This window comes from Athene cunicularia (assembly GCF_003259725.1).
Source record: "Athene cunicularia isolate RWA chromosome 26 unlocalized genomic scaffold, athCun1 chr26_part2, whole genome shotgun sequence".
In the NCBI taxonomy this organism is placed as follows: Eukaryota; Metazoa; Chordata; class Aves; order Strigiformes; family Strigidae; genus Athene; species Athene cunicularia.
Window position 1 is genome coordinate 294,527 of NW_020799137.1, and position 13,302 is coordinate 307,828.

The 13,302-nt window shown below is 50.6% G+C and overlaps 1 protein-coding gene across 1 annotated transcript; it reads left to right on the forward strand.

Annotated features, from left to right (window-relative positions):
* The first annotated feature begins 12 nt into the window (after nucleotides 1–12).
* KCNA2 (potassium voltage-gated channel subfamily A member 2) lies at nucleotides 13–7,720 on the forward strand. The gene has a single exon (XM_026864465.1). The coding sequence runs from the start codon at nucleotides 163–165 to the stop codon at nucleotides 1,660–1,662; it is 1,500 nt and encodes a 499-aa protein (XP_026720266.1). The 5' UTR covers nucleotides 13–162; the 3' UTR covers nucleotides 1,663–7,720.
* Nucleotides 7,721–13,302: the final 5,582 nt, after the last annotated feature.

A 13,302-nucleotide genomic window follows, 5' to 3' on the forward strand; every position in this document is an offset into this window, starting at 1 on the left:
TTTTCTTTTTTTTTTTTTTTTATATCATCCCTTCGCCTTTTCATGAGACACTTCCAAACCTACGTACCTGTCCTTCTGCAGGATAGTAGCCCTGCCCTGAATCCGATCCCACCACCGGGCACTGGGAAGAGTTTAGCATAAGGATTTCTTTTAAAACCCAATATGACAGTTGCTACCGGAGATCCTGCAGATGAAGCTGCAGCTCTTCCCGGTCACCCGCAGGACACGTATAACCCTGAGACCGACCATGAATGCTGCGAGAGGGTGGTCATTAATATTTCGGGTCTGCGCTTTGAGACACAGCTCAAGACACTAGCCCAGTTTCCAGAGACCTTACTAGGGGATCCTAAAAAGAGAATGAGGTATTTTGACCCGCTCCGGAATGAGTATTTCTTTGATCGGAACAGACCCAGCTTCGATGCAATTTTGTACTATTACCAGTCTGGTGGGAGGTTGCGGAGGCCGGTTAATGTGCCCTTAGATATCTTCTCGGAAGAGATTCGTTTCTATGAACTGGGGGAAGAAGCGATGGAGATGTTTCGGGAGGATGAAGGCTACATCAAAGAAGAGGAAAGACCGTTGCCTGAGAACGAGTTTCAGAGACAAGTGTGGTTGCTCTTTGAGTACCCTGAGAGCTCAGGCCCTGCCAGGATTATAGCTATTGTCTCTGTCATGGTGATTTTGATCTCCATCGTCAGCTTTTGCCTGGAAACTTTGCCCATTTTTCGGGATGAGAACGAAGACATGCACGGCAGTGGGCTGAGCCATCCCCCCTACTCCAACAGCAGTATGGGGTACCAGCAGTCCACCTCTTTCACAGACCCCTTCTTCATTGTGGAGACACTTTGCATCATCTGGTTCTCCTTCGAGTTCTTGGTGAGGTTTTTCGCCTGCCCCAGCAAGGCTGGATTTTTTACCAACATCATGAACATTATAGACATCGTAGCCATCATTCCCTATTTCATCACCTTGGGGACAGAGCTGGCTGAGAAGCCGGAGGACGGTCAGCAAGGCCAGCAAGCCATGTCCTTGGCCATCCTTCGAGTCATCCGCTTGGTGCGGGTCTTCAGGATCTTCAAACTCTCCCGACACTCCAAGGGGCTGCAGATCCTGGGGCAGACTCTCAAGGCCAGCATGCGGGAGCTGGGCCTCTTGATATTTTTCCTCTTCATCGGCGTCATCCTCTTCTCCAGCGCCGTCTACTTTGCTGAGGCCGACGAGAGCGAGTCCCAGTTCCCGAGCATCCCCGATGCCTTCTGGTGGGCCGTGGTTTCCATGACGACTGTTGGCTACGGAGACATGGTCCCCACAACCATTGGGGGGAAAATAGTGGGTTCCTTGTGTGCCATCGCTGGCGTATTAACGATTGCCTTACCAGTGCCCGTCATAGTGTCTAACTTCAATTACTTCTACCACCGGGAGACGGAGGGAGAGGAGCAGGCTCAATATTTGCAAGTAACCAGCTGCCCAAAGATCCCCTCTTCCCCTGACCTAAAGAAAAGCAGAAGTGCCTCTACTATTAGTAAGTCTGATTATATGGAGATTCAGGAAGGCGTAAACAATAGCAATGAGGATTTTAGGGAGGAGAACTTGAAGACAGCCAATTGCACCCTAGCTAACACAAACTATGTGAATATCACCAAAATGCTAACCGATGTCTAGTCGCTAAAATCTAGTAACATATTTAAAGCTGAAGTGGAACAATTGCAGATATTGAGTGCTGCTCTGCATTGTAGTTAATACAGTATTTTCTACGGTGTATATTTGGTTCTGCATGGGAAGCAATAGCTGTGTAAGTGACTTTTAACCTTTGATTTCCACACTGAATAAGCGTTCGTGCAAAAAAAAAAAAACCAAACAACAAAACCCCAACCAACAAACCATTTTGATTCCCTTCTCCCATCCCAGGCTTGCGGGTTTCCAAAGATGCGGAGTGGTTGGGCATTTCGAGCAATGGGATGGGGATGCAGGGGGCAGCTCTGGGCCATCCTGGGGTACCACGAATGCTGGTCCCTGTCTCATGGAGCCGGGTGATCGCCAGCTTCCAGGCGTGGGGAATGGCTGGGAAAGGTCAGGCAGAGCTTAATGAAGGGAAGATGCAGTCGTGTGTCCGAACTGCTTGAAGGCTCAGGTTTCCGCCCCGGGAATGCCAAGTGCGAACGCATCGCCCAGGCTCATGTTTCATAACTGAAAATGCTGCATGCTGCAATAGTTTCAGCCACTGCAGTATGCCAGTGTGAGGCCCAGGGGAGGGATAATTAGTATGACGGCACATTATTTATTAAGTCTTAAATTTTCTATGCTAGGCATCGGGAGGGACGAGTAAATAAATCAAGAGCTTGGATTTTATTTATTTATTTAGGTGACACTTCCATTACCAATATTTCCAGGATCACCAAAGACACCTCCACTGACACATTGAAAATGAGTTGGAAAAAGCATCTTTTTTAATATCTATATATAAAACTGGAGCAACTATGCTGTGGCCTATAATATATTTATACTGCAGTGAAATTTAACCAGTAATACAGTACAGCTGCATGGATATTTGTTGCATGAATCTGAATATTTAATACACACACAAATATATATTTTCTTAGTAGACTATACAATATTCATGTTTATAGTGTTTATAGATTCTCCAGTGGCTCGAAGGAGATTCATGGGAGTTAAAAAAATCTCCATTATATTTAAAAACTGGATGGGGAAGGCATGTGCTGACAGCAGTTTGATAGATAACAAGGCAAAGCCTGAGTGTCCGAGCATCCAGACACGAGAGCCCACTAATGCAAGCGAGGGAAGGTGAGCTGAAAGTTAAACACCTGCGCTCATTATGGGGCAAGTAATTAGTCATTAATCTTGGTGTCATGAGCAGAAACCACAGTGGAGCAGAGGGGGCACGAGGAGCAGGTGGAATAGCAGGTACTGGCTCTCCTGACTTGTTTGTTCAGCAATTTTCAGCCGTTTCCCATATAATTATCGTGTGTGTGTATATAGATATTTAGAGAGCGACTATAGGGCCGGATCCTCAGCAAACGTGAGCACCTGGGGCAGTGGGGGCTTCCTGGCTCGGGGGTGCCGGGATGGTGGGACATGGCCTGGAGCAGGATGACCTGCCCCTCAGTGCCCATGGGATCACCAGGGCAGGGTGCATTCGGGGCTGGAAAACTTCTTTTCAACCATGTAGAGCCTCAGGGCTGGTGGTTTATTCCTTTACGATGGAGAGGGCACATGCTGAGGGCAGGCTGGATCCGAGCTGGTGCCTCTGAGCCTTTGCTTTGCCTTCGTCCAGGGTTTTTAGGAGGAGTGAGACGCTGAGGCTGTCTCTTCTTCTTCTTCATCCTCGGTGTTATTTGGGGATAGGTGGGAGCTGTCAGTCCAAGGGGATCTCATCTGCTTTCCCCACCTCCATCTGGATTCCTTGTGTTTTCCCCCCATTGCTGACAACCCCTGGGGATGGGCGCCCTGTTCCTCTGCCACATCAGGGGAGGGGGATGCAAACCTCTTCCGAGGCCATGGTCAAGCAAAGCCTCCCTTTGGGGAGGATATGGGATGGGGTTTAGCAGCCTGTTGAGTTGGGGTGAATTTGGGCTGGACTGGGACACAGTCAGTGCTGTACTGCTGTGGTGAAGTGTGGGCACAAGGAGGGAACCCCATTGCAGAGCATGCGAGGGAGGGCAGTCAGAGCCTTCCTGAGCTCAGAGAGGAAAACCATACTAATAACAATAAAACAAACGGTGCTAGCGTATTCTACAGCAATGGTTCAAAATGCTGCTTTAGGGACAGATCCACCTCTCGTGCTGATGTGACTCCCCTTGGCCAGGTGGAATCACTCCTCATTTGTATTTTATTGATTGATTAATTCAGGCCTGGCTATAATTAACACCAAGTGTCCATGGTTAATGCACGAGAGTCTTGGCTTCTGCTTGGTGCAGAGGACCAGCAGCATCCATGCGTTGGGTCTCCAAGGTGCTCAGCACCATGGGACCCCAGACTGTCTTTAATTACACCTTGCTATATTAGGAGCCCTCTCCTCCTTCTCTGCTGCTGCAGCTCTGAAACGGGAGCCCCAGAATCCCATTAACATCTTAAAACATGCGCAAAAAGAAGCAACGCAACTGAAAGCAATAACTCTCTGCTTCTGAAGCTCATCCCATTGAACGGGATGGGGCTGGCATGAGCCACCAACTCGGGCGTGATTCCCGGGGCGGCCGGCCAGCTTCCATTGATCCGGCTTGTGGTGGGTCCGTGGGGACGTGAGCTTGCATGGGGAGGCTGCCTGAGGCACTGGGATTCTGCCTGCCCACCCATGGGTGCCCCTAGCACTGGGTGACCCCATCCCTGGCGTGTGGGAAGGCACCGAGGCCGAGGGGAGGCTGCTGCAGGGTTTTTTGGGATGATGCCGGCACTCAACGAGACTTTGCAAAGTGCCTGGTTGGTTAATGCCTGTGGGCTTCAGATGATTTGGGGGGAGCATTTTGCCAAAGTACTGGGTACATCTTGGGAGCGTGAACGCCACTGTGGTTCAATGAGGAGGAAGATCATGGGGGTTTGGGAGAGGTGTTGGTTTTGGCACAGTGTCCCTGCAGGCTTTCTGAGGCCAGGCAAGGGGGGAGAACGGGTCCACGAGCAGGATCAGGCACATCCGAACCCACTCACCAAGCTGGGGGTCCTGGCTGCCTTGGGAAGCCTCAGAGCTGCATCACGGGGGTGAACAGGGCCAGAGAGTAAGAGCTCACGTTCCTCCTGTTGCCTCCAATGTGAGCTGGCACCTGTCCCCATGGCAGGGGCCAGCACGGCCAGTCCCTTCCTTAGGACAGATCCTGCACCTCTTGCATTGACCCAGGCAGATGTTCCTGGGGAAAATGAGCTGTGGGGGGAGAGCATGGGCTGCCCTTGGCACCATGTTTGGTAAACAGGGAAAACACCCAGATAAGTGCTTGGATGCTTGTTTCAGGGCAAAAAATGTCCGTGGGGGCTGTGGCTGGAAGCGCTCCATCAGGCTGCATACCGCAGAAGGGTCCAGGTTTCTCCCCCGCACAGAGAAATGGTTCCCCTATAGCTTTTAATGGGATTTGTGCCTGCAGGTCGGAGCTCTAGTGCTATTTCTAGCTTTGCTTCTGACTCACTGATGTGATCTTGAACCAGTTTTTCAGGAGGAGACTGTGATTCTTTTTTTTCTTTTTTTTTCTCTTTTTCTTGAGGAATGTAGTTTGAGAGACTCTGGGCCTGTTTCTGCAGAGATGCTGAACATCCATAACTCCCCTTGACTCTGAAAGGGTGCAAAAATGAGCTGCAAAGTGGCTCAGACTGAGGATGCTAAATTAGGGACTGAGGAAGGGGAGGATCCCACCATCTATGTTAGATTCCAACCGGCCACCTAACGTAGGTGGTCTGGTTCCTCTCCTCCTCCTCCTGCGGAGATGTTTGCCTCTCTCCAGGGGTGGGATGGGGCACTGAAGCTCTCCGGTCTGTGGACGTGCTCCTGGGTTGGCACCCAGAGGAGACAGCAGCTGTATTTTACTTTTAACCTTCGCGCCATGGTTTTGGAGAGACGGAAAGTGGTGATTTCAGTGCAGGTTGTCGTCTAACACCCAACCACATGCCCAAGCCTGCAAGCAACCCATCAGTCCTTCCCAAATCACTGCTAAGGGCAGTGGGGTGAGGCTCATATACTGGCTGGATACCACCGAGTGATTAGGGCTGCTAGGAAAAAATTATCTGTATGGGGCCATGTGTTTTATTGGGAAAACTAATCTCTGCGGCAATGTTTTGTGTCAAAGTCCTACAGATTTGAATACTGAGCTATATGAACAAAAGGATCTCTAGATCGGCGTTATGAGAGTGTAGCACGTGGGTGTATAAATATGGGCATATTTGTGCATAAATACACAGAAGGAGAGAAAAAGACAGAGAAGGAGGAGGTATTTCAGGAAGGGCCTTGCTTTGTTATCAGATAATTCCTGGGTCAGCCCTTGAAATTGCGGCCAAAGTTTTGTAGCTTTTCCAGAGCTTGCAGCACAGCTAGAGCCGGGCCCAAGCGCAGAAGGAGATCTGGATCTGGCCTTGGCAGTGGGAGCGCCCCGAGGGGCTGGTGGCATTTGGCTCCACGCATCCCTCTGCAAACTGGCAGCTTCGCAGCATCTCTGCTCTCGATCCCAAATCCTTGGTTTAGGCCCGTCATGACCGTTTCTGTGACTGTGCAGGGAAAACCAAGCAGAAGTTGAAGGGATTTGTTTGCGATGCAAGCCCTGTGCTCCACTGAGTGGGGAGGATTTCATGGTGGGTTGGTTTTTCTTTGTAATGGCTGGATTTTAAGTCCCTTGAACCATGTTGGCTTCTAGGGTGGCGGTGAGAAGCATCTCCCACTTTTGGAGCTGGGGTGGGTTTATCTTGAAGTCTACATCCATGGGGGTGTCCCAGGGGTTTCTTCTGTCAGTGGGAGCTGGTCAGCGTAGGGTTAAAGGGGCTGGAGGGTGAGGAAAGGAGTCAACCCCAAACCATTTCATTTTGCGCACAAAAAATAACTGTGGCTCCCTCCTCACACCCCTGGCAGCATTTGACCTCCTCTGCATCCAGCGCATCCCCCGGTCCCTCCTGTTGGGGACCAGCTGCTTTCCCCCACCAGGAGCCCCAGGGAAGGAGATGGTCCCCCCCTGCACCAGCCACTGTCCTGCCTCTGGCCAAAGCAATGCCCTCCCCCAGCCCCCGTGTGTGAACCTCAGTCTCCCCGTGGCCTTGGTCTTCCCATGATGTTACTGCATCTGGCTGCCCAGATTTCATCCCCCCTTCTCAGAAATGGCTGCTCCGGTCCTGCCACATCCCATCGCGAGGGAGAGGGACCAGCCTCCAGTGGTGCAAATCAGCCCCGAGAGCACAGCACTGATTTACACCTGGGGAAAAGATCCCCCAGCCCTATTGTATGTGATGAGAGAGAAATTCTTTATCCATGTGTTTCCTCGGGGGTGGGGGGAATGGTTTGGCTTGTAGGAGCTGCTGGACATCATGTAACCACACCAGAACCAGCCCTGCCTGGCTGTCCTGAGCTCGGGGTTGGTCTTTTGGGGTTTGCTTTATTTTTTTTTTTAATATTTTTATTTTTTTAATTCTTCTGCTGCCTATAAGACTGTAATTATCCATTTGCACTTGCTCCCTCATTGCTTGAGACTGCACTCTTGTCCTCCAATGTCATACGCCGAAGCACAAGGGGAAAAAATGGGTATTGGATCAACCCTGCGTGCGGTGCCTAATTTGAGTGAATCAATAGGAAAAGGAAATCCAAGAAGGACTCATCCTAAGGATGCTGGAGCTGAACCTTTTGTTTCCATGGTTACGGGAGAAATGGGACCAGAAATGGAGAGAGGCCTATAGACTGTTAAAGGAGGACTCGTGGGAATTTCAAGTCATTTAACCATGCGTTTGCTAGACAAAAATTTAGACACCAGCTGTATCCGAATTGCACAGTGTGTATAGACGTTACTGCTCTTATTGACGACGCGGGGGTGTCCTGGGGGTCGGGTGGATCTACGGGCTGAGGGGCACCTGAGTCAATAAGGCTGACCGTTGTATATAGGTATACAGATCTGTGTACATACGTATTCCAAATGAGCATTTGCTGTCTGGTTTATCATGAGTGTATATAATTTATTCTTCAGAGTATCACAATTTTTGTAAATATCGGCACTAATTAAGAGAAAATAAATATGTATATTATTGAGGACTTATTTTGATAGCAGTTCTGTGGAGGGTGGGGAAGGAAAAGACAAGCAACTATATTTTTGGTCGTCTGGGTATTTTTTTTCTGTACTTCTAAACCTTCTGTGAGAAAAGAAAGTAACAGCTTGAACCGTGGAAAAAATCAGTTTGTGCTCCACCATCAGCTGGTCTGCAGGGTCTGCTGGAGATGGAAGCCCCCTGGGAGGAGCTGATGGGTCTCGGTGTTGGGCAAGGATGGACATGCTGTGTGGTGTGTACGGGATCCCCCGTGGGATTTACTCCAGAAAAATTCCAGCAGCAATGCGGGTGGAGGGGAAGGGGCTGGAGACGGGGTCAAACCCATGTTCCCCATCGTTCTCCACTCCACCAACTTGGATGTCAGCCGCGCCTGTGAAGGTAACGGGGAATGGGTGGTGCTGGGGGATAAACCTGCTCTCAGGAAACCTCATGGACACCCAATTGGTATTTTTTTAAGCTGGTGATCTCTCTTGGAAGAGGGAGAAGCAAAGAGGCAGGGACAGTGCTAGTAGCACATCCTCTGTGGGGTTCCAAACCTCATGTCCCAGAGACGTTTCCTAGTAAGACCTCCGGCAGGGAACAGGGAAAAACTCTCCGGGATGGCCTCAAACCTTCTTGCAGAGGAACGGTTTGTTTGCTCCACCCCCAGGGATCAACTGTAGCACTATTTTCTCCTGCTGTTTTGCCTTCTCCTCTCCTGTGAGTGTCTTGGAGCAGCAAAGGGCACTGGGGGCACTTGGTACTTGTGTTTTGAGGTCTGATCTCTTGCTTGGTGATTTTCACAGGCAACACCGCTGCTCTGAGCTTCCCTTCTTGCAGATAGAGCCGAGGTAGCCACCTGCTCTGTGCTCTCAGCATGGAGAGTAAAACCTAAGGAGAGATCCTTCTCCCATGGCATGGGTTGGGCCTGCTCAGCTCTGGGAAGTGGCACCACCTTCTAACCCAAGGCTTAGCACAGCCACCCCCAAATCCCCTCGTATTGGTCATGGAGGAGCCCCTGGCGTGGGCTCAGAGTCAGAGTCCTCAGGTTCAGGTGTCACCTGTGCCAGCAAGGCCACTGCATGACCCAGGGGATGTCATGTCCCATTCTGTGCCTCAGTTTCCCTATCTGTAACACAGCTTGCCGAGCTGTCTCCAAGGACCCAGGAAACTGCAAAGCTTGGCTCAATATTGGGACAATGAAAATGCAACCCGTAGATGATGTTGTTAGGAAGAGAGGAAGTATTTAAGAGCAGCCAGTTCTGAATATCTAAGTGTGGAAAACCATGTGAGTGCACAGAAATTACCATAAGTATTTATGAGCAATGCATCCTGAGCTAAATGTCACAGTATTTGCTATAATGCTGAGTGGAAGCCATCCCCAAACTGGGCCAATTTGTGTTCCTCAGCCCCATTTCCAAGCTCAGAAGAATCTCCAGCCGGCTTCAGCAGATGCCAATCCCTTCCCTTATCTGCGTCCCGCTAGCTTGTGGGTTCCTAAATATCTAAACACAAAGTGGTACAAGGAGTTTGCAGAATAGTCTGCTCTGCACAGGCTCTTCAAAGAGATGGCAGGAGGAGGCTGCAAGGCAGATACAGTAATTATTTTAAATTGCCAGTCTATCAGCGTGCTGCACCATCCTGGCCGTGCTTGGAGGATGCGGGAGATGCCATCAGGGGTGTTGAATCCTCCTTCCAGCTGAGCTGCTTGCGCTTTTACACTGTTCAAAGAGATGAGGAGACGGAGAGAAGAATTACACCATCCAACACGGAGCCCTCCCTGCGCTTGGGCAGCCCTTTTGGCCCCGCGACCGGCAGCTCCCAGCCTGTGATCCCGACTGCGGTGAGAGGCTGATCCCTGCTGAGCGCAGCCTGGCTGGTTATGCCTGTGCTAAATGACCTACTTTTCTCCACTTTCTTTGCTGAGTGTTGCCTCTCTGCCAGGCGAAACCCCATGAAGCCCCTCGCGGATCCGCTCCGGAGCTCATAAATTAAAGAGACCTCTGGAAGCAGGATGTACCTTCAGCTTCTGGCTTGCGGGTCTTGCTGAGAATATGGAGCGTTGGTCCATCGTGACAGGATAGTGCCAGCTATAAGAAACGGACAGATCACAAGGCTGAGTGGGCTGTTATAAAGTGAAGTGTCCTTTTTAATATTTGTTCTTTATGCTCCTGTCTTGCTCTCACCCACGTGCGTGTGGGTATTCATTTTTCAGATAAGCTCCATGCTTCATCCCAGGTTTTCTTCTATCCCCAGGTACAAAGTACGTATCACCCTCATGATATAAACCCTTAACTCTGCTGGAATTATTCCTCAGTCCTCTATATAAAACCCCATTTTCCATACCTGGTTTATCTCTGCAGTCAAATGTTATGGGCTCCTGGCTTAGAATTACCAGTGATGCTTTTTGTCATGGGGACGACCGTGCTGAATGCCTTTGAAAAAGCTCCTCGCCCTCCTGAGGGGCTCCGGCCCTCAAGATCCTGCTCATTTACCCTGAGGAAGCAAAAGATTCAAGTGCCAAGAAAGCACTACCTCTGTTACTTGTCCTGGAAAGCTCAGGATGCTCAAACCCCATTATAGCCCATCGTGTGTGCCCCAGGGACAAGCGGGAATTTTTAGCCCTCCGGGTTGCCTGTTAGCGAGTCCGCTTCCATTTGGCAAAGTGGGCCCTTGGATCCTGAAAGCACCTCCCCGACCAGAGCTGCGAAGAGGCCATTAAGTAAAATGCTGAGAGCGGGGAAGGGAAAACGATCCCACACTCAGGATGCTACCGCCCTCCGGGTGATGCTCTGTGGATGCCCGGGGCGGTGGGGCTGAACCTGGAGCTGATGCAGAGTCAAACCATCGCTGTAGCCTCAACCAAGCATCTACGTGCAAAGAATTTGCAAGGGTGGGTGTGTGAAGTGGGGCCCCCACAGCCTATCTTTAGGTAACCTCTAGGCAAAGGTTCGGCACTTGCAGAGCTCGCGCTGAGATGCACATTTATCCTGCAGCTCTGGAAATCAGGCCAGGTCCCTCTTTCTCCTTCCCACTTTCTCTTACTCCTTCTTCCTCCCTCCTTTGCATTTGTGCTGGGTGTTGAAAAACCTATTCCTGGGAGCAGTGCTTCTCATCTGCACCTCGGCACAGTGCACAGGGCAGGAGAAGGGGAGCTTTAGGCAGATGAGAGAGGTATCTGGGTGTGCTAAAGAAACAAATCCGTGCTTTTACAGATGCAGAATTGAGTCTGGTGAGGCCCTGGATTTACAGATCATTAGGGCAGACAAAATAACAAGGGGTGATCCAAGGACTAAAGCCAGGTCTAAAGCCAATATTTGGAGCTACCACAATATTTAGGCCCCTTGCTCCAACGTTACCCTGAATTCACGAGGAAAGTAAACGCTCAGCTGCCTCTCTCAGCCTGGCATGCTGAGGTCCTGCTTGGACATCACATTGCCCTGTGCCTCTCTATGCTGGGGAGATGCAGAAAGAGCCATGGTGAGACTGCCTCAGCTTTTTATCCTTAAAAATGGTGGGAAGATCTGGGTCCGGGGTGTCTGGGAGATTTCCCAGAGGCTCAGCAGAAGGTTTAACCCCCTCCTGCTCTCTCTGGCTTGCTGTCGCTGGGGCAAAGCTTGCTCACTGACCTAGGTGGGCACAGATGGGAGCATTGATCCAAGCCAGCATTGCAGGATGCTCCACAGACGAATCTTGGGGAGGTTACTGGTTTGAAGGGTGACTTGCTGAGTTTAGAGGGACCCAAAGGGATCAGGCACCGCAGCCTCAGGGTTAGCAGAGAAATGGCAGGGCTGGCAAGAACCTGTGTGTGGAGTTTGTTTTGCTGCTGCTTTAATGCAGCCAAAATCAGCTCCTGGCAAGAGCAGCGCTGGGGTTTGGGGAGCCAGAGATGCCAAGGTCATCCTGCTCTTCGCATCTGCACAGAGATCAGCTGGGCACAATCCACCCACTGCCCCTGCACCCACCGCAACCTCCCTCCCACCGTCACCTCTCCGCTCGGCAGGCACCAGGCCCCAAGGACATGTTGTTTTACGCAGAGAGGTAAAGGTGGGGGGCCAGCAAGAGAAGCAGAACAAATCTATTCTGCCAGGCACCTGCTCCCTGCCTCACAAAAAAAAAAAAAAAAAATGCCACCGGCCTTTTCCGCTTAAGCGTGGGGTTGTCTTCCACAGTCCTTTTATCCTTGGCTAATTAAAGGCAAATCTCAGCCGAAGGAACACAGTTCTTCGTAGCTGAGCCTTAATAACTAGAAAGTGGCTGCAAATGCTGGGATGCAGCTGCAGAAATCCTGGGCAGAAATAGCATTTTTATCTTGCAGCTTACCAGCTTTGGCTCTGGGGATAATACATTTCTGAGTTGTAGAAGGAGGCAACAGCAGATAGAGCCCCATCTTGTCTGAGTTTACAGAAGGATCAGTTGGATGGACCAACTAAACTCCCAAGTCATCCCTGGGGAGGACCTTGGAGATGACTTGGCCATGGTGAGGTCCACTAATCCCCAGGGATGCTGTGGGGAACAGCTTGGGTGACTTGAGCAAACGAAGGTGTCTGCTGGTCTCTGGGTAGGTGGTTCTAGGTGCAAGACCTCTCATCCCCCAAGAGGCGTCTACAGGCAGATGGATCCAGCTGGACAGGACATGACCCTAGTCCAGCTGCTGTAGAAGTTGAGGGAGGCTGGTCCCATGTCCCTGATGTTTGGTGAGATCGTTGAGATGGGTCCTGGGGAGCCTAAAACCAGGTGGAAAGGGCAGAGGGAAGATAGACCACGGCACTTGCCTTCCCATTTTGCTGCGGCTGCTCTCCCTGCCAGTACTGCACAGTGGAAGGGCTTTGCTCCAAACCTCATGTTTTATCCCCGTGGGAGGGCTGAGCTGGCTTAGGGGAAAGGAGCAGGGATGGAAGCTGTTTCTCCAGCTTCAGCTGTCTAAACCCAAGCAGCCTGGTCTGCTGGGGTGTCCTGGGGCTCAACACACCCAACGGAAAGACTGGCACCTGCAAGGGATGCAGGGATGAGGCTCCTCTTGGCTGTTGGCCTCCCTCCAGCAACTGCACAGGGGGTCCAGATGGTGGCAACTTCTTCCCCTCCCAGACTAGTCCAATCCACGCTCTTGAGCATTCACATGCTGGTTCTTTCCACTTTTTAAAAGGCAGGATGAGAATTTAACCCTGAAGGACCTCCATCAAAAAAGAAGAATGCTCTGCGCTTGTATAACTTCTCCTAGCCAGGCAGCCCAAAGCACTTTACTCACAAATGTTTTTAAAGGTTTTGGGTTACTGTAATGCCCTGAAACCCTTAAGGATGAAAAAATCAGCAGAGCATCTGGTATAGCAGGGCATAATTTCATGAAGACAGACACACACACAAAAAAAAAGGTTGTGGCATCCAGTAAGGCTGGCAAGAAGGCGGCATTGGTACTAACTATTATTATTCCGATGATGACGTTACGTGGCTCTTACACTGTGCTTTTCATTAGTAGCTCTAAAGTGCTTTAGGAAAGAAAAGATTCAGATGTCTCAACTGTCCGCACCAATTTCAGCGGAGGAGCACAGGCAGTGGGCTTATGCACAAGCTCTTACTGCACTTTTACTG

What these genes read in the sequence shown, in the direction of transcription:
- KCNA2 (XM_026864465.1), top strand. Translation starts at nt 163, where the DNA reads ATGACAGTTGCTACCGGAGATCCTGCAGATGAAGCTGCAGCTCTTCCC.